This window comes from Myxocyprinus asiaticus, chromosome 29, assembly GCF_019703515.2.
Source record: "Myxocyprinus asiaticus isolate MX2 ecotype Aquarium Trade chromosome 29, UBuf_Myxa_2, whole genome shotgun sequence".
NCBI lineage: Eukaryota > Metazoa > Chordata > Actinopteri > Cypriniformes > Catostomidae > Myxocyprinus > Myxocyprinus asiaticus.
This window is the reverse complement of record NC_059372.1, coordinates 19,547,000-19,572,702: the sequence shown is the minus strand read 5'-3', so window position 1 is coordinate 19,572,702 and position 25,703 is coordinate 19,547,000. Positions and strand designations below refer to the sequence as shown.

Sequence of the window (25,703 nt, the reverse complement as noted above, 5' to 3'; positions counted from 1 at the left end):
TCCTCACAGAAACTGATATATGATGTAACAGTATCTGTGAGCTCGTCCAGGTCTGTGGCTGCAGCCTCAAAAACACTCCAATCAGTGCAGTCAAAGCAGGCTTGTTGTTCCCGCTCTGCTTCATTGGTCCATCTCTTTACAGTCCTTACTACTGGCTTGGTTGATTTTAATTTCTGCCTGTAGGTTGGAAGAAGATAAACCAGACAGTGATCAGAGAATCCCAAAGCTGCTCTAGGAACAGAGTGATATGCATCCTTTATTGTTGTATAGCAGTGATCCAGTATGTTCCTGTCTCTGGTGGGGCATGTAATGTGCTGTTTGTATTTGGGCAGTTCATGTGTGAGATTTTCTTTGTTAAAATCCCCACCATAATAACTGAGTCCGGGTATTGTTGTTCTGTGTCTGTGATTTGATCAGCCAGCTGTTGCAGCGCGGCATTCAAAAACATGTTTGGCGCGATATACACACTCACCAGAATAAACGAGGAAAACTCCCGCGGCAAGTAGAAAGGATTACAGTTAATAAAGAGCGTTTAAAATTTAGGACAGCACATCCTCTTTAACGTTGTTACATCTATACACCAACTTTCGTTGATGTAAAAGCATGTTCCACCGCCTCTCGTTTTCCCCGTTAACTCCGCAATGTGATCCGCTCTGAACAGCTTGAAGCCCGACAGATGTAATGCGCTGTCCGGTATGGCTTCACTCAGCCAGGTTTCTGTGAAGCACAAGGCAGCAGAGGTTGAAAAGTCCTTGTTTGTGCGGGTGAGGTGATGTAGTTCGTCCGTTTTGTTAGGAAGAGAGTGGAGATTCACTAAGTGAATACTCGGCAGCACTGTTTGAAATCCGCACTGACGGAGTTTGACCAGCGCACCTGCTCGTCTCCCTTGCCTGCGTTTCTTGAACAGCAGAGCTGCGCCTCCAACTAAAGTGTCCAGCAAAACGTCTGAAAATTCAAAAACCGGGAAAAGATTGTCTGGTATATGCTGTCGAATGTTCAGCAGTTCGTCTCTGGTAAAACTGACTGGAAAAAGATTACTAAACACAGGACAAACAAACAAAAACAACAAAACAATAGGAGCGCTCCACACCGAGGCAGCCATCAGTGGCACCATCATGATGTATCTATTAATGTATCCCTTTTGCAAAATCCTGATTTCCAACAAATGTGAAAGGCTGAAATCAATGTTTATATAGAGACCAACTGGTCCTCAGTATCCTCTGTGGGCGTGGCTTGGGAGGCACTTAAGGCAGTTCTTAGGTGTCGGATCATACAGTATGCCTCATTCATCAAAAAATCCAAAGCACGAGAACTCGTGGAGTTGGAAGGGAATATTAAAAGTGCCAAGGCAGAGCTGAAGCACCAAATATCGCCTGATGGCCTCAGAGAATTGACCCGATTGAAATACATATATAATACTATTTTGTCACGGAAGGTGGAGTTTTTGCTATTCAGGACAAGACAGTCTTACTTTGAGTCGGGGGACAAAGCAGGGAAGCTTTTGGCTAGATATATAAAGCAGAGAGAGTCTTTTTCTACCATTTCCTCAGTTAAATCTGCTGCCGGTGACATTTTTACCTCGGCCATTGATATTAATAATGCTTTTAAAGAATTCTATCTTGATCTCTATAGTTCCATGTCTTCGTCTACTGATGAAGATATTAAAAACTTTGTGGAACCTTTAGAACTCCCTAAATTGATGACTGAGCAAAAACATTTTCTTGATTCTGAGATAAACTTGGTGGAGCTTGGCGAGGTAATTTAGGCCCTGCCTACAGGCAAGGCTCCGGGGCCAGATGGCTTTGCCGCTGAATTTCTTAGATCTTAAGCTACAGAACTGGCTCCACTTTTGTTAGAAGTTTATATGGAATCATTAAAGAATGAAAAGCTTTCGCCAACCATGACACAAGCCCAGATCAGTCTGATTCTTAAAAAGGACAAAGATCCAAGCGAGTTACTGTCCAATTTCCCTGATCCACATAGACATTAAAATATTGTCAGAAAATTTGGCTAATCGATTAAGTTATGACATCTCTTATACATATAGATCAGGTGGGGTTTATTCGGGGCCACAGCCCTTCTGATAACATTAGGCATTTCATGAATATCAAGTGGTCAGTGGCGAATGTTTAGACTCCGGTCGCTGCCATCTCACTTGACGCCGAAAAGGCGTTTGATATGGTAGAATGGGATTATCTTTAAGATTTTGGAAATGTATGGGTTTGGGAGTACATTTATTGGATGGATTAAGTTGCTTTATAGACCCCCGGTAGAGGCGGTACAAACAAATGGATTAATTTCCGATTATTTTACTCTGGATAGGGGCATCCGGCAGGGTTGCCCTCTTTCTCCATTATTGTTCTGTCATGCCCTGGAACCATTAGCAGCCGCCATAAGAAAGGAGGATGATTTGCCTGCAGGGGTGATGGCGGGAGGTATGGTGCATAAGCTTCTGCTTTACGCAGATGATATTTTATTATTCATCTCCGACCCTACTAGATCTATGCCTTGCCACCACAGTATTATTAATTCCTTTTCTAAGTCCTCAGGATACAGAGTCAATTGGTCTAAATCCGAAGCTTTGGCTCTGACAGCGTACTGCCCAGTAACGGCTTTCCAGCTGGGCGCCTTCCAGTGGCTCAAACAGGGCATTAAGTATTTGGGTATTTTATTCCCAGCAAATTTGTTAATTATTACCCTTTAATAAAAAGGTTTTCGAGTAATGCGGGCAGGTGGGCTTCATTACATTTATCAATGACTGGGAAGGTTAATATTATTAAAATTAATTGTATTCCAAAATTCAACTACCTGCTACAGTCTCTCCCTGTAGATCCCCCTCTCTTACGTCAAGCAATCTGATAGCATAGTGAAGTCTTTCATTTGGAATGGTAAGTGTCCCAGATTACATTTCAGTAAGCTGCATAGGCCGATTTACAAAGGTGGGCTAGGCCTACCCAAGATTTTGTTTTATTATTATGCGTTCGGTCTCAGACATTTGGCTCATTGGTCGCTTCCACCTTAAAGAGCCCCTCCCAGGTTTTGTATTGAACAGGAAGTTCTTGCCCTTATTTTGCCATTGCAAAGCCTTTCTATCAAACTAACCAGAGAAGTTAAATTACGCCCCGTTATCTCGCATTTGCACTCGGTATGGACGAAAGTGTCCAGAGTGTTTAATTCGGATATTTATCTAAATGTTGCCTCGAGCTTATGGCTGAACCCCAAATTATGTATTAATAAGTCCCCTTTCTGCTGATCAGAGTGGATTGTGAGGGGGGTTACTACACTCTGTAACCTATATGAGAGTAGTGTGTTGAGATTCTTTGAAAATTTGGTTCAACATTTTGGGATCCCCAGATCTCAGTTTTTTAGGTATTTACAGCTGCGCTACTTGCTCTGTACTATTTTTGGGAATAGCATACACCCCCCTAAAGTGGCAGATACTATGGGAGTGGTGATGGAAAAGGTCACGAGGCATCAGTGTATTACTCCCTGCTAATTCAGAGTCTGGGGGATGGAGCTTCAACTTCTCTCAAGAGATTATGGGAGAAATATTTAAATTTGGAATTGGAGGAGGTAGAGTGGGCTAGGATTCTAAAAAACGTCAAGTCTGCATCTAGAGACGCAAGAGTGCGCCTTATGCAATTCAAGATTTTACATCAGTTCTATTGGACCCCCTCTAGATCGTATAGGCTTGGTCTTAAAGACACACCCACCTGCTGGCAGTGCCAATCACAGGATGGAGACATAATCCATGTCTTTTGGGGGTGTGTTAAGATCCAGGAGTTTAAGTTGAAGGTTCAGAGTTTGGTGTGTGATGTATTGGGAACTTGGGTATCATTTTGCCCCAGACTCTGTATTTTGGGCGATGGGGCAGTCATCAATGTTGAATAGACAGATATAGATTTGGGTCTTAACCAGTGTCATGATCGCCAGACAGATACTTTTAAGGGGTTGGAGGTCGGCTGGAGCGCCCTCATTTCAGGAGTGGTGCTTGGAGATGGGAAGGGTGGCGGCCTTTGAAGAAGGGTCATTTAGAAGAATGGGGAAGTTTAACTTAATCGTGGAGCAATGGGGCTGATATCTGTCATTTATGGATGTGTGATTATTATTATTATATTTTTTATTTTTTATTTGTGTTTTTATTTGTATTTTTGTGTGTGTATACTCTATATCATGTATGACCACCAGGACGTTGTTGGGGGCCAGGGTGGAATTGGGTTTTGGGAGGGGGAGGGGTAATAGTGGGGGTTAATGTTGATTCTGTGTATATATGTTTTGTTTTCCTATGTTCAAATATGTGAATCAATAAAAATTGTTAATCTGAATAATTGGCCGATAGACATCGGCAGCCAACACATTGGTGCATTCCTAGCAGTGACCTCTGTGTGGGCAGTGCTTCATAATTATCTACACTGAATATTCACAATTGACAAGGAAATCATTTTAGTGTGAGTTTCTTTAAAACTTAACTCTCCCAGAGTATGCAGTAAAGTGCAGCTTGAAAAAAAAAAAAAAAAAAAAAAAAGAGGAGTTTGCTTGACAAGAAGTTTTTGCAGGTTTCACATGCACTTAAAGGGATAGTTCATCCAAAAATGAAAATTCTCTCATCATTTACTCACCCTCATGCCATCTCATTTGTATGACTTTCTTCTGCAGAACACAAACAAAGATTTTTAGAAGAATATTTCAGCTCTGTAGGTCCATACACTGCAAATTAATGGTAACCAGACCTTTAAAGCTCCAAAAATCACATAAAGGCCACATAAAAGTAAAGTGGTTAAATCCATAGCTTCAGAAGTGATATACGTGTGGGTGAGAAACACATCAATATTTAGGTCCTTTTTTTCTTTTTTTTTTTACATAAATCGCCACTTTTACTTTCACATTTTGAAAGTGAAAGGGACGGCCTGAGGGTGAGTAAATGATGGGAGACTTTTCATTTTCGGGTGAACATTTAACATTTCCCCATGCCATTTTCACCTATGGAATTTCACTATGCAAAAGAAAATGTGGTCGAGACTTTAGCCAATTAAAAAACTACACAATCAGAAATGTGCCCTGCCTGTAAATCATTTTCTGCATTCTGGTTTGCTAATATGTTTTTTATGGGAGTTTTTTTTTTTTTTTTTTAAGTGAGCAAAACGAATAAAATCACATTAGCTGTGTCCCAAATGATGCACTATACACTGTACACTTACACTATTCACTCTGCCATCTAATGTATAAATTGTCAAAATGTAGTATCATCATGTCAAATGGAACATCAACCTTATTGTCAATATGGAAGCATTCGCCGTTTTTCAGCTGACAGAGGTTCAGCCCCCCTGCCGAGGGCCATTGAATATTTTTGCTTTATTGATGTTGCTTTAAAAATAGTATTAATTTATTGAAACACGAAAGACTTATGATACTTATAAATTCAAACTGCACTTTAAACGAAAGGAAAACACAATTAAAATAGCGAAGTGATCAAAAAATCTTATATAACCACCTTCCCAAATTGAAAGTTCAACACAACCCACATAACTTCTACTTTCAAAACGGCTAAAACAGTTTGTTACTTCACTTAGTCTGTGCTTAAACGAATAGAAAACACCAGTTTTTATATTAGGTGTAAGCCTAATAAATTTGTGTTCCCAAAATAATGCTGCCAAATGTGTGTTATCGAATTTGTGTTTGTATTGCGTTTTGTTAATTCAGTTAATGCTGCCAAAAGAAAAGAAAATAGAACTCAATTTTAGGTTAAAGTTAAACGCGGTGTTGGATTATTTTATGATTCAATCACTTTCATCTTTGTTTCTTTGATACAAAGATATATTTGAGAGAACCTGCAGAGGTGCATTCACAATGCATAAGTGCAAAATGAACCATGGAAATAATGCAAACTAAACTTCGAGCACCTCCTGAGATGGTCTTAGGTCATTTGTAGCATTCTCATACATGACACATTTCTTGCAAAGAGTTTTCAAATGACTGAAACAGAGAAGAATGAGTGATAAACCTTTACATGCGCATCAACAAGACGCTCCCACTGCACGCCTTTGAACAAACAGTGCATCAGTACGGGCATTGACAGCTTTTCTTTTATCTGTTAAATCTTAAAAATATAATAAAGTGTTTTTTTGTGTTTAACATGTGTTACTCCCAAGATGTCTTACAGGTAGCCAACCACTGTTGCGGGTAGATGAGCAAACTTACCCGCTCATGAAACACCTCCATTTGGACGAGGTGCTTGCGACTAAGGAGCTGGATTCAGCCTTGTTGCATTTGGCGGGTGGCGGATGCAAATTTCATACACTGGGCTACTGTTTAATATATTTGGAGACATCCCAGATCCATGGTTTTGCCATTTACCAATATTGTCGATCATCGTCTGTCAATGAGTGTCGAAATAGACATCAGGAGATTTGTAAGACATCGTTGATATCCGATAACATTGTTCTATCACCCAGCCCCATTTCAAATGCTTGTGATGTGTTGCCGCTAGCTTTAGCTTATATCTCGAATAACGTACTATAAATATTCACACAGCGTGATGATAAAAGTATTCAGCTCATTTTTTAAATGTGCTATTTTCACAGAAGTTTCGCTAGTCACCATTTTCATCATTTGTTTTAAAAAAAATGTCAGGCCAGCATAGACACAGTCGACAAGGAGGCTTCACCCACTCATGGGGAAAAGCAAAGTCATGTTTCCACAGTTACACATTCATTCCTATCAGACAAACAGGGAGAAATATCCAATAGATTTGACTATTTTTACAATGAAAAACATGACAAACAGCTGTAGTGTAGTTTTTGCACATCAGATAAAATAAAAAAAACTGGGAACTGAATTTGTATCGCCTGCCAACCAATAAATATAGAAGTAAAAAATAAAAAATAAAATAAAAATATATAATAATAATATTATATATTATATATATATATATATATATATATATATATATATATATATATATATATATATACAGCCATACCACGTTCTCAGGACAGGACAAGCCTACATTTTCGATTTTCACGTTAATATTTTGTTATTCGATTGATCTCTAAAACATTTCACTGCTTTGTTTATCATCATCCACACTTTTATTTATATATTTTAATATGATTATTAAAGTGTTTTATCTACACATAAATAATATTTTTGAAATAATTCTACAAATATAATTGAACGTGATATGGCTGATGCGATTTCAATGGAAGTCCCTTTTTTTACAGCCTCAGCAGACAATGCATGAGGGATTAAACTTTGGTAAGGTTAAAATAGTAGGCATACAATAAAACTGTAAATCAAAAACAGAAAGAAGGGGTAATAAAACCGAACGGTAAGCACAATATCCCCCGAGAAGTTTGATTCATTAAAGCATGAAAACCCATATAAGCAGCATTCCACTTTGATCATTTTAGGTTTTCTCAGGCATTTTGTCTTGTTCTCAAGTGTTAACTCATCATTATGTTCCTGCTGGAACCACTGTCGTCATGATGTGATGATAGATTTAGTCTTAAATCGGGTCTGATGTTTCCCAGTCACTCTAAACCATGCATCCAGTATATAGCGTCCGCAGCTGCAGCAGTCTTCTTTTGCCTTCTATATTTGGCGATTGAAAGGCAATACAAAATCAGTTACTGTTTTTTTGGCTATGTCTGACACAACAGCGTTTTGTCGTGGTTTTCATAATTAAAATAGCCAAATCTATCGGATATTTCTTCCCATTTTCCTCAAAGAAGTGAATAAGAAACACTCTGTTATTTCAGTTGAAGAAGTACATCATCTGGGAACTCATAGTACTCTTCTTTTCATTGCATTTTCCATGTGAACACACTTTTCACACTACTTACACTACAAAATGGCGTAGAATGATGCAGAAGTATGCAATTTGTGATAACTATTTTAAAAATAATCTTTAATTGGAAATTTGCTCCAGGACCAAGGAAGAGGTACATCCAGGAATATGTCCAACTTTCGTAAACCCAGCATGATCTCATTAGCATTCATAGGTATTTGTGCATTTGTTAAGGGTTTACATTTAGATGCTGTCAATATTGTATGTTTTCAGTGTCTATATAGGCCTAAACATACAAAAAAGTATGGTTTACACATTACATTAAAGTACCTAAGAATACCTACGATATTTGATACCTAAGAATCCTAATAAGATCACCCAGGTAAATCATGTTAAAACTATTTGCAATTCATGTGTTCTCAAAATATCTACCCCTTCGAAAAAATAGACCCACATCACTGCCTCACGACTCATCTATGCTGGTGGGGTTGGGGGGTCTTAGGGCTCAAGGTTCATCAGCTGCTCCACTAACAAAGCTTTCTCTCAGGCTAATTGCTTCTGATAGTGTCATGGGTCTGGATTTAAAAGCTGCCAGCTCCCATTTCTCAGCTGGTTTTACACTATGAAGGAAGCTGCTCTGAGCTTCACTGAGAATCTGAGAATCAGGTTTCACTACTGCTGCAGGCTGTAAGCAGAACCCAGCATGAGGAAACAAAAGGACAATGGAAGCCTATGGGGGCACAGGGAGATCCGATCAAAATGCTGGCAAAGTCTATGATAATAAAAACCATTATACTGTAAAATGGATAGCTCTGACTCTAAATTCTGATTGGTTGAGCTGCATTAGAAGCCATTATAAGATGACTATAAACGACTGTATAAGATGACTGTACATTCCATATTAATGCGGCAAGTTTCTTCATGTGAACATGTTTTCAACCGTTAATAGCCTAGTTAGGATAATGAATATTACTTTGTGGAAGAATTTTTAATAATAAAAACTGTTTATTGTTTAACTGTTTATTAAACATTGGTGTCCTCTATTATAGTGCAGTTATCTATATTTTTAAAATGCAGTAGGTTATGTCAGTGCTTTACAGTGATTTTACAACAGTAAGGGGTGAAGCAAAGTTTTGAGTGGCTTATTGCTTCATGGTATTCTGTAATATTGCTATTTTAAATCCCTGAGATCACAGAACAATACCTAGCTATGTCAAGAGCCAATGGCACTGTTATAATGCCTATTTTTGGTATGCTGCATTGAGCATCCTTCAGCTCCTTTGGACTGTTCTTCACATATGCTCCTCCATGAGGTTTGCATCAAGAGACTGAAACCTCCTTCCTGTGCATGTAGCGGGCGGTTACATAACAGTCAGCATGCGCTGCATGAGAAGGAGGCAGAGGCATGAGACAGGGAGAGAGAAAGAAAGAGAGAGAGAGAGAGGCAGGGAAAAGCTTCAGTGCAGGCACACATTAACCGGCATTAGCACACAAATGAGTGTGTGCATTATTTTGTAAAGTCCGGTGTGGTGGACCTGCTGAAGTCTTACAACTGCACTTAGCTCTGAGCCATAGCCCTAAGAGCAGAGGAACACATAGCAGAGCCTGCTCAGCTCCATTACATCTCAGACAGAAGAGATGACCTCATCCTCCACCTTTAGGCTTCATCTTATAATAACAACTCACGCCGGAAAATCTGTTTTAGGCCAACTCACAGGAAGGATAACTGACAAAAGATTTCTTTAATATCTCAATTGTTTCTCCTACACAGCAATGGGATTAAACAGAGATCAAATTGAGAGTTTTGCTTAAGTATCTTGCTTCTCAGATTTTATCCTGATTTTAAATCTTACATGTGCCTCCTCTATAGTGTCAGAAGAGATTAGAGGTCGACCGATAGTGGATTTTGCCATTACCAATAACTATGGTAGTAGAAAAGGCCGATAACCGATTAATTGGCCAATAGTTTATTCAAATCTATTTAAAGAATGATAAAATAAAAATTCTTAGTCTTTCGTTACTATGACAGGATGTGACGAGGAGGAGGGCGGGGCCAGGCCGTGAGGACACACAGCTGGCCCTGGATCGGGCTAATCAGCAAGGAGGGGGATAAAGACGAGCCGGAGGCACCAGTTCGAGAGAGAGAGACGCACGTGGCCACATTGCATGTGTGTCTGCGTTTGTTTATGTTTGTTTTATGATCAGTTTTATCATTAAACTTTACGTTGACTGTTTAGCCGGTTCCCGCCTCCTCCATGCCCATCCCTTACCCTGTTACATTGGTGCTGAAACCTTGGAGGAAGGAGGGATGCGCTGTCGCGGAGTCCTCGCCACTGCCATCTGCCAGGGGAGCAGCCGCGGCCGTCTGCCGCCCACCCAGAGCGGGAGGAACTGCTGCCGTCTGCCGAAGAAGGGGAGGAGCGGTTCTGTCCGCCAGGGGCCGGAGGACTCGCTGCCATCCGCCGGGGGAGGAGCGAGCTGGCGTCCGCCAAAGGGCGGAGGAGCCGTTGAGGACCGGGCGACAGCGCGTCCGGGAGCAAGCGAGCAAGTTCTTCTCTCACTCTCTCTCTCTCCTCTCTCTCTCTCTGTCGTTCCGCCTCGCTCTTTCTCTCTCCCCTTTCCCTCTCCTTGCCTCTCCCAGGGCTCCACAAGCCAGGAAGTGGATAAAGACAAGACTGAGGCGCCAGTTTGAGAGAGAGAGAGAGAGAGAGAGAGAGAGAGAGACGCATGCGGCCACGTTGCATGTGTGTCTGCGTTTCTTTATGTTTTCTTTTTTGTTGAGTTTTATCATTAAACTTTACGTTGACTGTTTAGCCGGTTCTTGCCTCCTCCTTGTCCATCCCTTACCCCGTTACACAGGCACAGACATTGAGGCTACAAGAGTCCAAAAGTAAATAAAATCCCAAAAGCAGTTTATGCAACCAAAATTCCCATAATAACCAGAACAAAAGATATGATTTAGTGCATAATGTGGGACTTTTAACTATAAACAAGCCCGAAATACACCAGTGACTTTTATTTTAAAAATGGCAGCAACTTGGCTCCGTTATAGTGGTCTATATATAAGTATTTAACAAATGTTGTGAAATTTTAAATAACACTATATAGAAAGTCCGATTTTTTTCATCAAATTGTTTGTTTCCAGGAGTGTTGGTTATTCATGTTTTTGAGACATTACAGATATTACAGCTTATTTTCTGTAAGCTGAATAAATCATTCTTATTCAAAGTAATGTCCAGCATCATCCAGTCACTGCCAACCATGTTAAAATAAAATGTAGTATTATAAAATTCTGAATCTATGTACTGACTACCACTGTCCCATGTCTGCCAAACATGTTGAGTGGTCCAAACATCATCAGCAACCTGAAACTGGACCTTTGGTTGGATTTTAGGATTGAATGCACTTAGCTGCATTGAAAGCTATAGGATGCTACCTTCCTCCCTTGCTCTCTATTTTGTGAATGACTTAACCTCCAGTGTGCTTTCTGTCTGCACAGTTCTCAGAACAGTTCAAAATGCACCTTATTTCCATCCTAACTCCACATAAAGCCTCTGAAAGCAACAGTTTTCAGCTTTTGGATGAACCCATTTATTCTCATTGTGAAAATGCAAAGTAAATACTGTATATTAATTTACTAATGTTAATGAATAGAATCATATTGCACAGAGATAACAAAATTAAACATAACAAAAGGTATATTAAAATCAAGGTAAACAACCAACAGACGTGTTAGAGTTGAAAGTTATTCAAAATAACGAATAGGTATTTTCTGCTTTTGAGGAAACGTGGTGCCAGAATCCACATGTAGATATCATGTTTATCTGCGCGCCGACATGCGGAAAATGAAAAATTTTTAAAGCAGCATATCAGAGGAAACTAGAGACACTACTCTTTACATCCAAACAGGTTTCAATGAAAAAATTGTAAAGATATTTCTTACCAGAGGCATTTTTGTTGCCGCTGCAACCGTAGGAGCGCTTCAAGGAAATCGACGGCATGCTGTTGTGTAACGTAACGCGGCGGAAGTTAATCCTTTAAATGAAAGTCCAAAGTTTTGTGAACAGTATTCAGTCATTTTGTATTCATTTAAATTATGTGTTGCGTATAGCGAAGCCAAAATCCAACATCCACGCATGTGGACGCGTGTGGTACTGTATATATATATATATATATATATATATATATATATATATATATATATATATAAAACCAGATGAGGATTATTGATGAGGAATAATAAAAAAATTAAAATAAAAAACTATCGGTATAGATTTTTACCGATAGTTCCAAAAAGCAACTATAGGCACCGACTGACATACACTACCGGTCAAAAGTTTTGAAACACTTACTCATTCTTTGTAATAATGTTTTTTTTTTTTTTTTTTTTTTTTTCATCTTTTAGAATAATTGTAAAGTCATCAAAACTATGGAATAACATAAATGGAACTATGGGAATTATGTTGTGACTAAACAAAATCCAAAATAAATCAAAACTGTGTTATATTTTAGCATCTTCAAAGTAGTCACTCTGTGACTAGAATTTGCAGACATGTACTCTTGAACAGTATTGAAGGAGTTCCCATCTATGTTGGGCACTTATTGGCTGCTTTTCTTTACTATTTGGTCCAAGTCATGAGAAACATTTCAGTCAAGTGTTTCAAAAGTTTTGTATAGTGTATATCGGTATATATCAGTCCTCCTCTAGATAAGATCTCAACAGGCTTGCCAAGATAACAAAATCTGCAAACAAAAGTCAGAGATTTCAAAATGAACAAACATTTCTCATCAAATTCTTTCCAATTCAAATTTGGGCTATAAAATCCACATTAATATATATATGCTTTAAATATCAACAGTTGTCTCATTTGTATCTAATTTTGTTTTTCCTCAGAACTTTTAAGAGAAACATTTGAGACCAAGTCACTATTTGAATGAAACATACTGTACCAGCCTGAATCTCTTGAGCTATTGAAGAGCAAGCTATGAGCAGTAAACTTTTCCTCTGGGTACATTTGATAGAACTCATTTGCAAACGCAAAAACAAGCCACAGTCTTACAGCTGGTAACATTCAAGAACTGTCCAACCTCTCACACTTATGTGCATATGAAAAAGGCAATAAAGATCTTAAAGCAGCTTGGAGGATCCACTGAGCTGCAATAGCTGCTTTACTATCTAGACAAAAATGATAACAGCCAGATTTAAGAGGAAATTAAATTCAAAATAGTCAAAGGTCAGTATACAGTACAGAAACAGCAAATACTCAGCATGATGCTACAATGCCAGTCAAATGCAATTGATTAGCCATTTATTGAGATCTCTTACTGTACACAGCTTATTCTGATAAAAACAGATGGATCTATGGGTTTGTTTTTGAAATTGTTAAATGTGGCACATATTTCTGGGGGGAAAATGAAAACAACAACACTTTAAAATGCACTGGGGCATTCCTTTTGGATTTGTTTTGTAAAGGATTACTGCTTCAATAATTAAACAAGTCTGTCAGCTGGAACTAAAGTTTGCTGACCTCCTCCCCAATCCCTTGTTTGCAATCATCTCATACACAATCAACAACATATACTGTATGTACAAGCCACAAACAAATGTTTCAGCACTGTAGTTATTGATTATCTAAGGAAGCTAAATCCTTATTTTTATTCATATCTCTATGCACTTTTTTCTAAATTAAGCTTGAATCTGTGTTAAAAGATATCAACATGCTTTGTAACTGTATCACCCTTACAAAAAAGTACTGTGGTTGTACTATGGCACACTGATGTATCAGATGGTAATACCATGGTACTTTTATAAATACAATGGTACTGAAATTCATATACCATGGTATTTTCAAAGTACTCCAAAAATACCATGGTGATACTTTGGTACATGTTCAAAAAACATAGTAGTACCATGGTATATTTTGGAATTTGTATGTAAATGCAGCATGAAGACAGCTCTGAAGTCACACAACCCAACTCTAAAATTACAGTGGGTTGCAAAAAAATAATATATATATATATATATATATATATATATATATATATATATATATATATATATATATATATATATATTAATGTTATCATATATCAAGACTAAAGCAAATCCTAGGAATTTGGAATATGTACATATTACCAAAGGGATTTCTCTATATAAGAATATTCATATATGGCTGGTAATACCACAAAAACAATATTTCTGAAAAAAAAAAGAAAAACAAATCCACAACAACTTCTACACCTCTGGAATTATCCATTGTGAGCTGCATAGAAGGTGCCTGTATGTGCAGGCCGGCTGTGAAGATCACAAAGAATTGTGATATATGATAACAGATGGAGAGTGGCACTCACTTTCTTATTCATGTAGAAGGGATCCAAGTCCTCCAGTGGTGTTGCCACCATGCCACGAGGGATGTCCCCGTAGATGAAGGGCAGACTCCTGCCTGCCTCCAGGTCACTATTGGGCTTGGGCTTGTTCTCATCATCATCGTCGCGGTAACTGGTGTCTGGCTTAGGTGGCGGCTTGGCTTTCTCCTCAGCAATGCGCTTCTCGATTTCACACAGAGATTCCCTGGTAAAGTACTTGAAGCTGTCAGGTCCTGGCGGTGCAAAAATAGGTGCAGCCATGTTTTCATCCTGCAGCAACTTCTTCTTTTGTTATGTACCCTCCACGGCACCCAGTTCTATGTTGGAAAGAGAGGAGGAGGTTAAAAGAGTAAGATTGAGTGTTAGTAGGCATCTAATCAAGTCACTTTAAGAACTCTTAAGTAAATCTGAATATGGTATATTATTGTAACGGCAGATAACTAAATCTACATGTTTGAAATTCTGGGGCTTGTTGCTACTTTGTAACTTGAAGCATGATTGGAATTAGCGACCATATGCTGTTGTTAATATTTTTCTATATTTTATTTACTATTTTTTAAAGCAGAGAAATCTAAAAGTGCACAGCTTAAGAAATATTTAGGGCAAGTTGATAAATGGGTATGCATTTTTATTTTCAACATCAAGATTTTAGGTTAAAATTTACAAATGTACAAATCTGTATAAGGGAAAGTGACTTTTTAGAATAGTAATTGGTCACTATTTAAGTTTTTCTTTTAATCACCTTTATGGTTTCAATAGTTCATTCGAATGGTGTGACAAATGTATATTTTTTTAAAACAATTAACAATTTTTTAAATACAATTTTCTCTTTCATTTATTATGAGGTAATAAAAACTGCATGCAAAATAATTATTGTACAATTATGAAAAAGCTATTTACAACAGTTTTAGATGAAGCAAAGCATGTCACAACGCTGGACACTGCTGTCACACTGCAGGACATTTCAAGGTATTAAGCTATTTTTATGCATTGTTTTAGTCAGCCTCCCATATGTTAGCATCCACACAAATGGTAAAGGTTTAACTTATTTTATGCTTGTTAATGCTGAAAATCTTTGTGGAGGCATCATATCACAGGACTGAAATGGACATGGAGATAGTTCCACATAAAGATCACAAATTGAATCAACAGCAGCAGGTAAAACGCTTCCTCTTGCTAACTTAAAAGCTTAAATGGATAGTTTGTCAAAAAATGAAAATTCTATTATCATTTACTTTCCCTCATTTACTCATGTCCTCATTTCTGCTGATTACAAAGGAAGATTTTAAAGGGGTCATGAACTGAGAAATCAAAATTCCCTTGATCTTTTGACATATAAGAGGTCATTGTACTATAAAAACATCCTGTAAGTTTCAGAACTCAAAACTTTCTCGTTAGTCTAAAAACAGCTTATATTGAAGCCAATCTGCCAAAACGACAGGATGTGGAATGTGCCACTTTATTACGTAATAGTGTGGCTAAACACTGCCTCCGCAGAAGAAGATCAACACCTGCTTCTACATCACTGCCTGTTTAGCCCCGCCCACCGATTCACACATGTAGTAGGTAAATAATGAGAGAGGCAAATGCAGGTCTACACAGAAACCAAACGATAAAGGTGGCTCTGAAGACAAGGCGCTGTGCATTGCCAAGTTGTGGAAAAACACAGTCTTTGCATTGCCTTCCTTCTGATCCCAACATTAGGAAAGAGTGCATGAACTTTATTTTTAATGAAGTTCCAGACCGCATCAGTAAGAACTTGGTCCTTTGTTCATTTCACCGTGGATTCGTTTACAAACAAGGCACAATTCGACACTGGATTTAAAAAAAGATTGAAACTAAAAGACGATGCTGTGCCGACTATATTGGATCCGACAGTAATGTCGCACCACACAAGTGTGAGTAACCGTTTTTATTATGTGGTCACTATTGCTTTGTCTGTTATTACAGATCGTTTGATATGTACTGAGTATTTATGCGTTTTTAACCTAAACCACAGCAGCATCCATTTTAGAAGGATGTAGGATTTTTAAATATGCAAAACTGTTAGACAATCATACCAGTGGTCGTTTACTTCCGAGTCTACAATCCGCCACGCCTATTCAAACGGTGTGTTACGATGAAGGGGGTCAAAACAGGACAGAAAATAGCCTATTACTTCTAAATTATGATGTTTTTTGATGTAAAAATCTTGATAACATAAGTGGACCTCAGAGAACAGTACAAAATAAAAAAAGGCAGTTCATGACCCCTTTAAGAAGAATATTTCAGCTCTGTAGGTCCTTACAATGCTTGTGAATGGTGGCTAGACCATTGAAGCTCCAAACGTCACATAAAAGTAGCCTAAAAGTAATCCATACCACTCAAGTGGTTTAATAAATGTCTTCTGAAGTAATGCAAACACTCCGGGTGAGAAACAGATCAATATTTCAATCATTTTTTACTATAAATCTCCATTTTTACTTTTACTTTCAGAATGTAAAAGAATGTGAAAGTTAAAGTGGAGATTTATAGTAAAAAAGGACTTAAATATTGATCTGTTTCTCACTCACATCTATCAGATCGCTTCGAAAGACATGGATTAAACCGCTGGAGACATATGGATTACTTTTATGCTGCCTTTATGTGATTTTTGGAGAATGAAAGGTCTGGTCACCATTAACTTGCATTGTATGGACCTACAGAGCTGAGATATTCTTCTAAAAATCTTCGTTTGTGTTCTGCAGAAGAAAGAAAGTCATACACATCTGGAATGGCATGAGGGTAAGTAAATGATGAGAGAATTTTCATTTTTGGGTAAACTATCCCTTTAAACAAGATTTAAATGTCTTATTTACTTCCTGTTGTGGTCTTGACTGGCACAAAAAATGTAAAGACCCCCCAGAGTTTGCCCACTAAGAAATGGATATTGTGAGTCACTCAATTTAAATAGATAATTTTATGTGTATGAACAAAATTTGTTTTCTGTACTGTTCAGCCAAATAAATATATAAGAGAGAAAACGAATGGCCTTTTTCTTTGAGGACAGTAAAATTACAGCATGTCCACTATCCTTAAACACAAACAATAGAAACAATAGTAATTAAACATCACAATAACACACAAGAATCATAAAGCGGTAACACAATTTGGATACATACGAGCTCATACAGCAGAAAGTTTCAGCATTTAAAGGATTTAAAGGACTGAATATGCTTTTACATTCTATTCTATTCTACGGCATTACAGTCAAATGCTATTTAACGATACAAATTATTTTTAGGCATAAGATCATCAGTTATCACTTTGGTTACTATGTATCTATAGCAGCTACTACTGTCTCATATTACATTATCAACACATTATCAAAAATGACATGCTAAGAGAGCCCCAATAAGTTCCAGAAACGCATTTAAAAAAAACTAGCAAAACAGCAATATGTTAAAGGTTTATTTTTAGCTTGTGGAATTATAAAGTCTTGCTGAACAATGCTACCTTGTTACATCATCCAGTCACAAAAACTGATATGTTCAGCTTTGTGCTGGAAAGTGATACATTAAGCTTTGCATCTAAAAATATTACCTTACACATCAAAACAATCTGTTGCTAAATTGGGTGCATGTTAAAGAGGAACTGGCACAAGTTCCTGGATGAGTCTTCCACTTCATGAAAGATGAAAAGCACTCTGCATTAAATGGAGATGAAGGTGATACTTTATGCTTGTCTTGGGACAGAATACATTTGAAATCATATTTGACGACATTGATAAGTGATTAATTGGACATTTATTTTTTTTTATTAATTTTTTCTTCAACTTATGGTTCTTTTGGGTCATTATGATGGATGTGATGTAGTCTGGATGTCAAGATAATTAATACCCTGCAGACTGTAGCTGAACAAGGCTAAATATCCACTGAGATGTTTGAGAAATGTCTCATGTCCCTAAGGCACCAGAATGGGAAATGGGTGGAGTGGGTGAAGGAATCTCTGGTGAACCACACTGACTAAAAGCTTGTGTATGCTCAGTGTTTCCCACAGGATTTTGTGAGACTGTCGTGAGTGGACCACGGACCCTCCATAAGAAAATTTTGTACATTTTAAAGTTAAATGCATCAATCTGGTGCACTTTGAGAGCAAAATTAAGAGGCTAGACCTATGAAGGACTTCGTGCTCTTGTAAACAATTTTGTGCTCTAGTAATAATTTAATCATAAACATTTTGGTTGCACAGATATGAATGGTGATGACAGCAAGAAAGTCACACCCACAAAGCATAAACGAGACGGAGTTTAATGCAGTTCACAAATGGTCAAAACACAAAATCAACTAGAGCATACATTTGAAAGAAATGAAGAAAAAGTGATTACCTGTATTGAACTTGCTCCTCAGATGCTGAAAATAGCTATGTTGTCAGAGCCGCTGGTAATAACGTTAATGTTAGATAATTGGTTCCAGTGCGTGTGTGTGAGCATGCGTGCATACAGCAGGGGTGGGGGGCTGACTGACTGGGAGTGAGAGATGCTTTGCCGAAGCAACGGCGCAAAATACAATGTTTAGAGATCTTTCATTTTATGAGAAGTGTAAAAATATTTACGGTTCATTATGAAACTGTGACAGGACAAATTAGACTGTGGCGGGCCGGGGCCAGCAACCTATGGCACGCGTGCCAGGGGTAATCACTGGCACACCAGCAACGGTGAGAGAGGAGTAGACTATTTTATTTATATGAAATTTCACACCTGCATTCCAGCTTTCATCTTGATGTAATCCTTCCACATCCTTGATGTAATCCTTCCACGTGATCATTTGTTCAGCTGAATGGGAGGCTAAACTGAATGGGAGACTAAACAAAAAGTTCAAATGTGACGAGACTGCAGTACCCAACTGACTCGTGCAGTACGTGCAAGCCATTCACACATCACGAGCCGACACCGCTTGACTTTCGGTTAATCGCACAAGTAAACGTGCTCGCTTTGCTTCGGTCAGGCTGTGCGGATGACAGCCTACATTCTGTGTTTCATTTGTTTCTTTTTGCTTTCAGAACAACACGTCATGTAATAAGAAAAACACCACTATTAATCCTTGAGATTTCCAACCCAGCATACAGGTACACTGTCCTTAAACCATGGTCACACTCAAAATTACATCAAACGATTAAAAGAGAAAACAAAACATAAAAATCTTAGTCTATTCAAAATATAAATTAAACTTGGAAATAAAGTTTTAGGATTTTGCAGGTGCGATTCTCCGAAAAGGGCTAAATAGTTTATTGGCTTTTGAGGTGCGAATGGCTTGCATGTGCAGCGCAAGTCTCATCACACTTTAATAGTGTTTAGCCTCCCATTCGGCTGATGAAAACACGCTGTGTGATCATGAGGAAGTTTTACATCAAGATGTAGATTGGAATGCAGGTGCGAAAGACGCGATTACCCCTCTGTGTGAATTTGAAAAATGTATGACAAAATTTAAAAAATATTTAAGATTCCACACAATTTCGCGATCAGTAATCAAATAAGCAAATTTGTGACATTAACTGTGTTTACTCATTTTGTACAAAAGGACAGGTTTTCTTTCATTAAAGCACTTTCACAAGATGCTCTGTGAAAATTCACATGCAGGATCATGATTATATCATAATCATCGGGTTTTGCACAAATGTTTCACTCAAACTTTTATGTGGATAATATAATTTGTTATGAAAAATAAACGATTAAATTAGAAAATGAACTTTTTCATAAGTGGACTCAAGCTTCGGAAAATCATATACATGCACATATATATACAGCTCTGGAAAAAAATTGAGACCACTGCAAATGTTTCCTAAATAAGCATCTCTACATGTATGACAGCCATTCCATTCCAGTGTCTATTGAATGTGGACGTCGGCACAGCCATTAACAAGGAAAATAAAAAATGGCACTCCATGTCAAAAAGGTTGCCAACCCGGGGGGCCCTGGGTAGCTCAGTGGTAAAAGACACTGGCTACCACCCCTGGAGTTCGCTAGTTCGAATCCCAGGGTGTGCTGAGTGACTCCAGCCATGTCTCCTAAGCAACCAAATTGGCCCAGTTGCTAGGGAGGGTAGAGTCACATGTGGTAACCTCCTCGCAGTCGCTATAATGTCGTTCTCGGTGGGGCGCGTGGTGAGTTGAGCGTGGTTGCCGCGGTGGATGGAGTGAAGCCTCCACACGCGCTATGTCTCTGTGGCAATACGCTCAACAAGCCACATGATAAGATGCGCATGTTGACGGTCTAAGACGCGGAGGCAACTGAGATTCGCCACCCTCCGCCACCCGGACCGAGGTGAATCACTACGTGACCATGAGGACTTAAAAAGTGCATTGGGAATTGGGAGGAAAAAGGGGGAGAAAATCCCCCCCCCCCCAAAAAAAAGGTTGCCGACCCCTGGTCTAGGTAATTATTGGGAAACACTGTATGCTGAATGTCCTGCTAATTCATATATATATATATAAAAAAAGCCAGCCCAAGACAGGCACTTATGGGCCAGACACTTAAACAATCAAGTCAAATCCTGATATTAAAGAGCTACTTAGCTCACTTTCAGCTGTTCTCTCTCAGATTCTACACTGTAAACCCTAAAGCTGTCATTACTGGACACATCAAATTGTCTTAATTAAGCATTACTTGAAATGTCAGGTTTTAGACTCATAACTCAAATATTTAATTCATTGAACTTATGTTAAAAATCCATTGACTTTTTTTACTAAATTAAGGCTATGGGGAATACCCATAATGCTTTTCGCTTTAATTATTTACTTATGTTTCCTTGGTCAAAGGGAAGTTATATGGCATTTAAATAGTTGTGATTAAGAATTTAGAGGTTTTAGCTCTTTTGTAGTATTATTTATGTTACTTTTTTGCAAATAGTTGTTTCATTTGATGTCACCATTAGGGTGATCGTGTCCCATTTGGTCAAGTTGGACCCTGATGACTCTGACTCTCTTTGTGCATTTGCAGGTATACAGTATATGCATTTCTTTGGGGGATTAAGTTTATTTCAGGACTGACCTAGAGTCAGTTATTATCTTTATTTGAGCTGTGCTACTGTTTGATCTAAAACAGACTCAATTCAATTAAAATTATTAACAACTGAAGAAAACAACCATATTTAAATAGCAAATCTGAACTAAGTCTACTTGCATCTTGTTACCTTAACTTAAATAGTTAAGTTCATTCTATATGAACACCAAGTTAACTGAACTTATTACATAAGTTTTGAGATGCCATACCTAAATTCAATAGAGGGAACGAGTTTACTCAAATCAAATAAGTAGTCAACTTATTAGGGTTTTCAATTATTTGTTATCTGATGCCGTTTACATTTTAGCCTGCATTTTAAGTACATATAGTTACCTTCAAGTGATCAGACACTTTGGTTTCAAGAAATGAGGAAAGTCACAAGAAATTATTGCTGAACTCCTGATTATTGCTCACATAAGCTGATGTGTCCAACTTCAATAAGTGAACAAATTACCAAGAACAAGTTGACAAACACTGGCTGTAACAGACACAGATTAGTGGCAGAATTCCAAAGGCTAAGAATCTGACATCACTACTAAGAAATGCTTATTCTAAACAAATTCAAACATCTTACTATCTTCTAGTTTTATTGCGAAATTAGGCTGAGCTTTCTTGGGCCGAATGGCACGAGCAAAAAACAAACGTGTGGGAGCTGTCCGTTCAGCACCACGTTTCTAATGTGATGTATACGAGAAGAAGTGGAATATGATCTGGTTTGGATGGTGTGAGGTAAACCGTAACAAATGAACGAAGTGGGCTACTATTGGGTGGACTGAAACATCGCGAAATAACTGGAAACTATGCATAAGATGCTTGAGAAAATGTCAGGTGGGCTACATGGTCAACCACTCCTTATGTACAGATGATCCATGTGTTAGTTTGGGAAGTCTTAAAATATTGAATTCCTTTATATTCCTGATCCTTCATAACAGCACACAGTGGCTTTTATGCACCACAGACATTCATGAGGAATTCACCCCCACATGAAATCGACATACGAACACCGTCAAACGCAAAATACCTGACACGTGTGCTATATTTGACAAAAAAAAAAAAAAAAAAAAAAAAAAAAAAGTCCACGTTTTGTCTTATTTCAAATCGTTATATAGCCTTGAATGACTGAATGCGCAGTGATCCTACCTTGATTTCATCAATGTTTGGTCACGAAATCGATGGCTTGGTAGTACAACGGTTAACTCAACAACAGTTGTTGTTTTCCAACAATAGAGTTTCCCAAAAAAATGACAAATGGACCCTCGCCCGATTTTCCACGGGGTCAGAAGCCAATTTTGGTTGAAAACTAACACTGACGACGAGCCCGACGCCTTCACGTCAGCGGGCCGAAGCCACTGAGGAAAAACGGAAAATACTGCAGTGGGTTTTTTTCTCGCTCGTCGTTTTTACCTCCTTACAACCACACCACATATTTAACTAAAACACATTTTTAGAGTAATATAACCCTCTTTTGGAGAAAAAAAAAAAAAAATCTCCAGTATCTATCCCCAGTGAGATAACTCGACGATGAGGTGTAAGGTTTCTTTTCGCGAGGAACATAAACAAGAAAATGTAGCATACCACACCCGCGAAACCTGCGTCCACCCTACAATCAATAAGCAGCCAAGCATGCATTGCCTTAATTACATCTTAATTACAACGTTCAGTATCATCTCAAATCTGATAACGTGCATTTATGAAACATGTACTCCAATACTTATATAAATGCAGGCAAGAACACCTTTATTCAGATGGATCAGGTTATTGATCACGTCATTGATCATGAAAATACAGTCTAACAAATAAATCAACACCTCAGTATAGATATCTGGAAATAAAATAGTGTTTGTTCAATCTTGCATTGAAATAATGTGTTTTTAACTGACATATCAGAGGCAGAAATGAAAGGGCGAAGCAGTTCTACGTCTCATCACTTCACATTAGTGGGAAATAATAAAACAACATAACAGCTATAACGGAATCTTGAACAATATAAAGCGAATAAGGCAATGCATTTTACTCGAAGCATCCAGCAGCCTGCTGAAGAGGAAAAAAAAAACCCCTCAGTGTGCAGCGTCTCTGCGACATTCATTGACGGTGAAATGAATCATTTGCACAGAATACACATACTGCAAGTGCAATATACATACGATATACTTACTATGAACACGTTAGCGGGTATCCAAACAACCCTCCCTGGACTGCAAATGTCGAATAAATTCGGAAGAAATTGCGGATGTCGCCATATTGTTGCTGCTATCTTCCTTCTCAGTGTGTACCTTTACCCTGCATAACTGATGACTCCCAGTCCCAGCAAAAGGCAAGGGAGTGTCGGCCAATAGGTAGCACCGATTTCACAATAAGAGGCATGTTCAATGTTCATTTTCATCCACCGAAATCCTAACAATATTGGTCGAGAATTATAGACGAATGATTACTTTAATATTAATGTTTAAAGCACACAGCCCAAATTGTGTAAAATAACTGACTGATGACTGACACAATGAAAATATTGCTTAATAGAAAGAACCGTTTCAAGTTAACTTGAGTAAAAAAATAAATAAATAGGTTGTTGGCTCGGTGTTTCATCATGAGTTGTATGTACAGCGAAATACAGGATAATGGTTTCCCGTATTTTCATAAAATGCACTAAAACTTGACATCTGCATGCATCAACTAAAGATTGCGTTAATCTGACATGGAATCGTCTTGTCGAATTCTTTCATGACATACCAGTGTGAACGAGATGACGTCACAGAATCTTTTCAGAATACCTAATAATCAGTGACAAGGCAATCCAGTTCCATCCTTTTTCTGTCGATTCCATTCTCATACATTTTTATAAAAGTAATACGTGTTAAAAATGTTTAAAACTGCTCCACAGTTCATTTGTATTTTTTGTTTAGTGCTCTCTGGAATTGCTGGGAAATATTTTTGTTATAATATGTTTAATATATAATTATGGTAACACTTTACAATAAGGTTATGTTTGTTAACATTAGTTACAACACTGGTTAACATGAACTAATCATGAACAATACTTTTACACCACTTCTTAATCTTGGTTTCTTATTTTCAATATATACTAATATTTTCTTTTTTAATTAAAAGTTGTATACATTACCATGATTATGAACCATCAATGAGCAATTGTATTTTCATGAAATAACATTAAAGGAATATTCAGTGTTCAATACAAGTTAATCACAATCGACAGCATTTGTGGCATAATGTTGATTACCACAAAAAATAATTTCGATTCGTCCTTCCTTTTCTTAAATTAAATTAAAAAATAAATAAATAAAATAAAAATAGAAGTTACAGTGAGGCACTTACAATGGAAGTAAATGGGGCCTATTTTTGGAGGGTTTAAAGGCAGAAATGTGAAGCTTATAATTTTATAAAATGCTTACATTCATTCTTCTGTTAAAACTCATATTACTTGAGCTATAAATTTCATCATTTTTTAAAGCATTATTAATATCAATGGCCAAGGTTAATATTTCACCACCAGCAGATTTCACTGTAAAAACTCATCATTTTACAGTCATTTTAGGGTTTTACGGTTGTTTGACATTACATCATTATGTCAAAGACGTTGTAAAATTGGCTATAACTTTACACAGAAAAGGTTAGTAAGTGATTTTATCACACTAAAAACATGCTAACAAACATATTATTTGTCTTGTGGCCATACTTTTGAAATAGTGAGTATTTTAACATTTAAAGTTTGGCCCCATTCACTTCTATTGTATGTGCCTCACTGTTACCCAGATTTTTTATTTATTTATTTATTTTTTAAATAAAAGGAGGGGCAAGTACAAATGTATTTTTGTGGTAATCAATATTATGCCACTAATGCTGTCCATTGAGCTTAACTTGTATTGAACCTGGAATATTCCTTTAAAACAAGAATAATTCATGCTGTACAAATATATTGTTAGTTGTTAGATCATGTTACCTTATACATTTAATCTATGACCCTATTGTAAAGTGTTACCAATATTATTTAATTTAAAATTAAATTATCTATTCAACAGTGGGTGTTATGAAACAATAATTCAAAATGAAAGTAATCAGAAGTGTTCATTAAAACTGACTGTAATGCTTAATAATGCTTTTAAGGTTGTGGACAGCGACCTATGCTGGATCCCCCAAAACAATTTCATATTTCAGCAGGGCATTCCGCTTTAGAGGGTGCATGGCCTTGGCAGGTGAGTATACAGAAGATGTCAAGCCATATCTGTGGTGGGTCCATCATCAGCCATCAGTGGGTACTCACTGCATCCCACTGCTTCATCAAGAATAGGCGAGCACTTCTCATTTCTCTTCCTTAAAGTATTTGACATTTATGTGAAGATGATAATTAGAATACTTTACAGTTCTCAGATCTCACAATTGTAACTTACAGCAAGGTTGAATGTTGTTTTTTGAAGCAAATAGGTGATATACTGTATATAATCAAAGTGTAAGAACTATTAGGGGAGTGCATATTTAGTAATCAAGGAATGTTCACAGATAGAGAAGATGTCAACAAAC

The 25,703-nt window shown here is 37.6% G+C and overlaps 1 protein-coding gene across 5 annotated transcripts in view; it reads right to left on the bottom strand.

Moving 5' to 3' along the window:
• LOC127419592 (sodium channel protein type 8 subunit alpha-like) overlaps positions 1–23,459 on the bottom strand; it is a 90,978-nt gene extending 67,519 nt beyond the window's left edge. For 4 of the 5 annotated variants that reach the window (XM_051661100.1, XM_051661104.1, XM_051661099.1 and 1 more), the window contains exons 1-2: positions 23,326–23,459; positions 14,138–14,469 (exon numbers count right to left, since the gene is read on the bottom strand). In XM_051661100.1, the coding sequence (XP_051517060.1) occupies positions 14,138–14,413 (276 nt within the window). In that variant the 5' untranslated portion in view covers positions 14,414–14,469; positions 23,326–23,459. Of the gene's footprint in view, positions 1–14,137; positions 14,470–18,497; positions 18,523–23,325 lie in introns of all 5 variants that reach the window. The other variant, XM_051661102.1, reaches the window with a different exon arrangement.
• Positions 23,460–25,703: the final 2,244 nt, after the last annotated feature.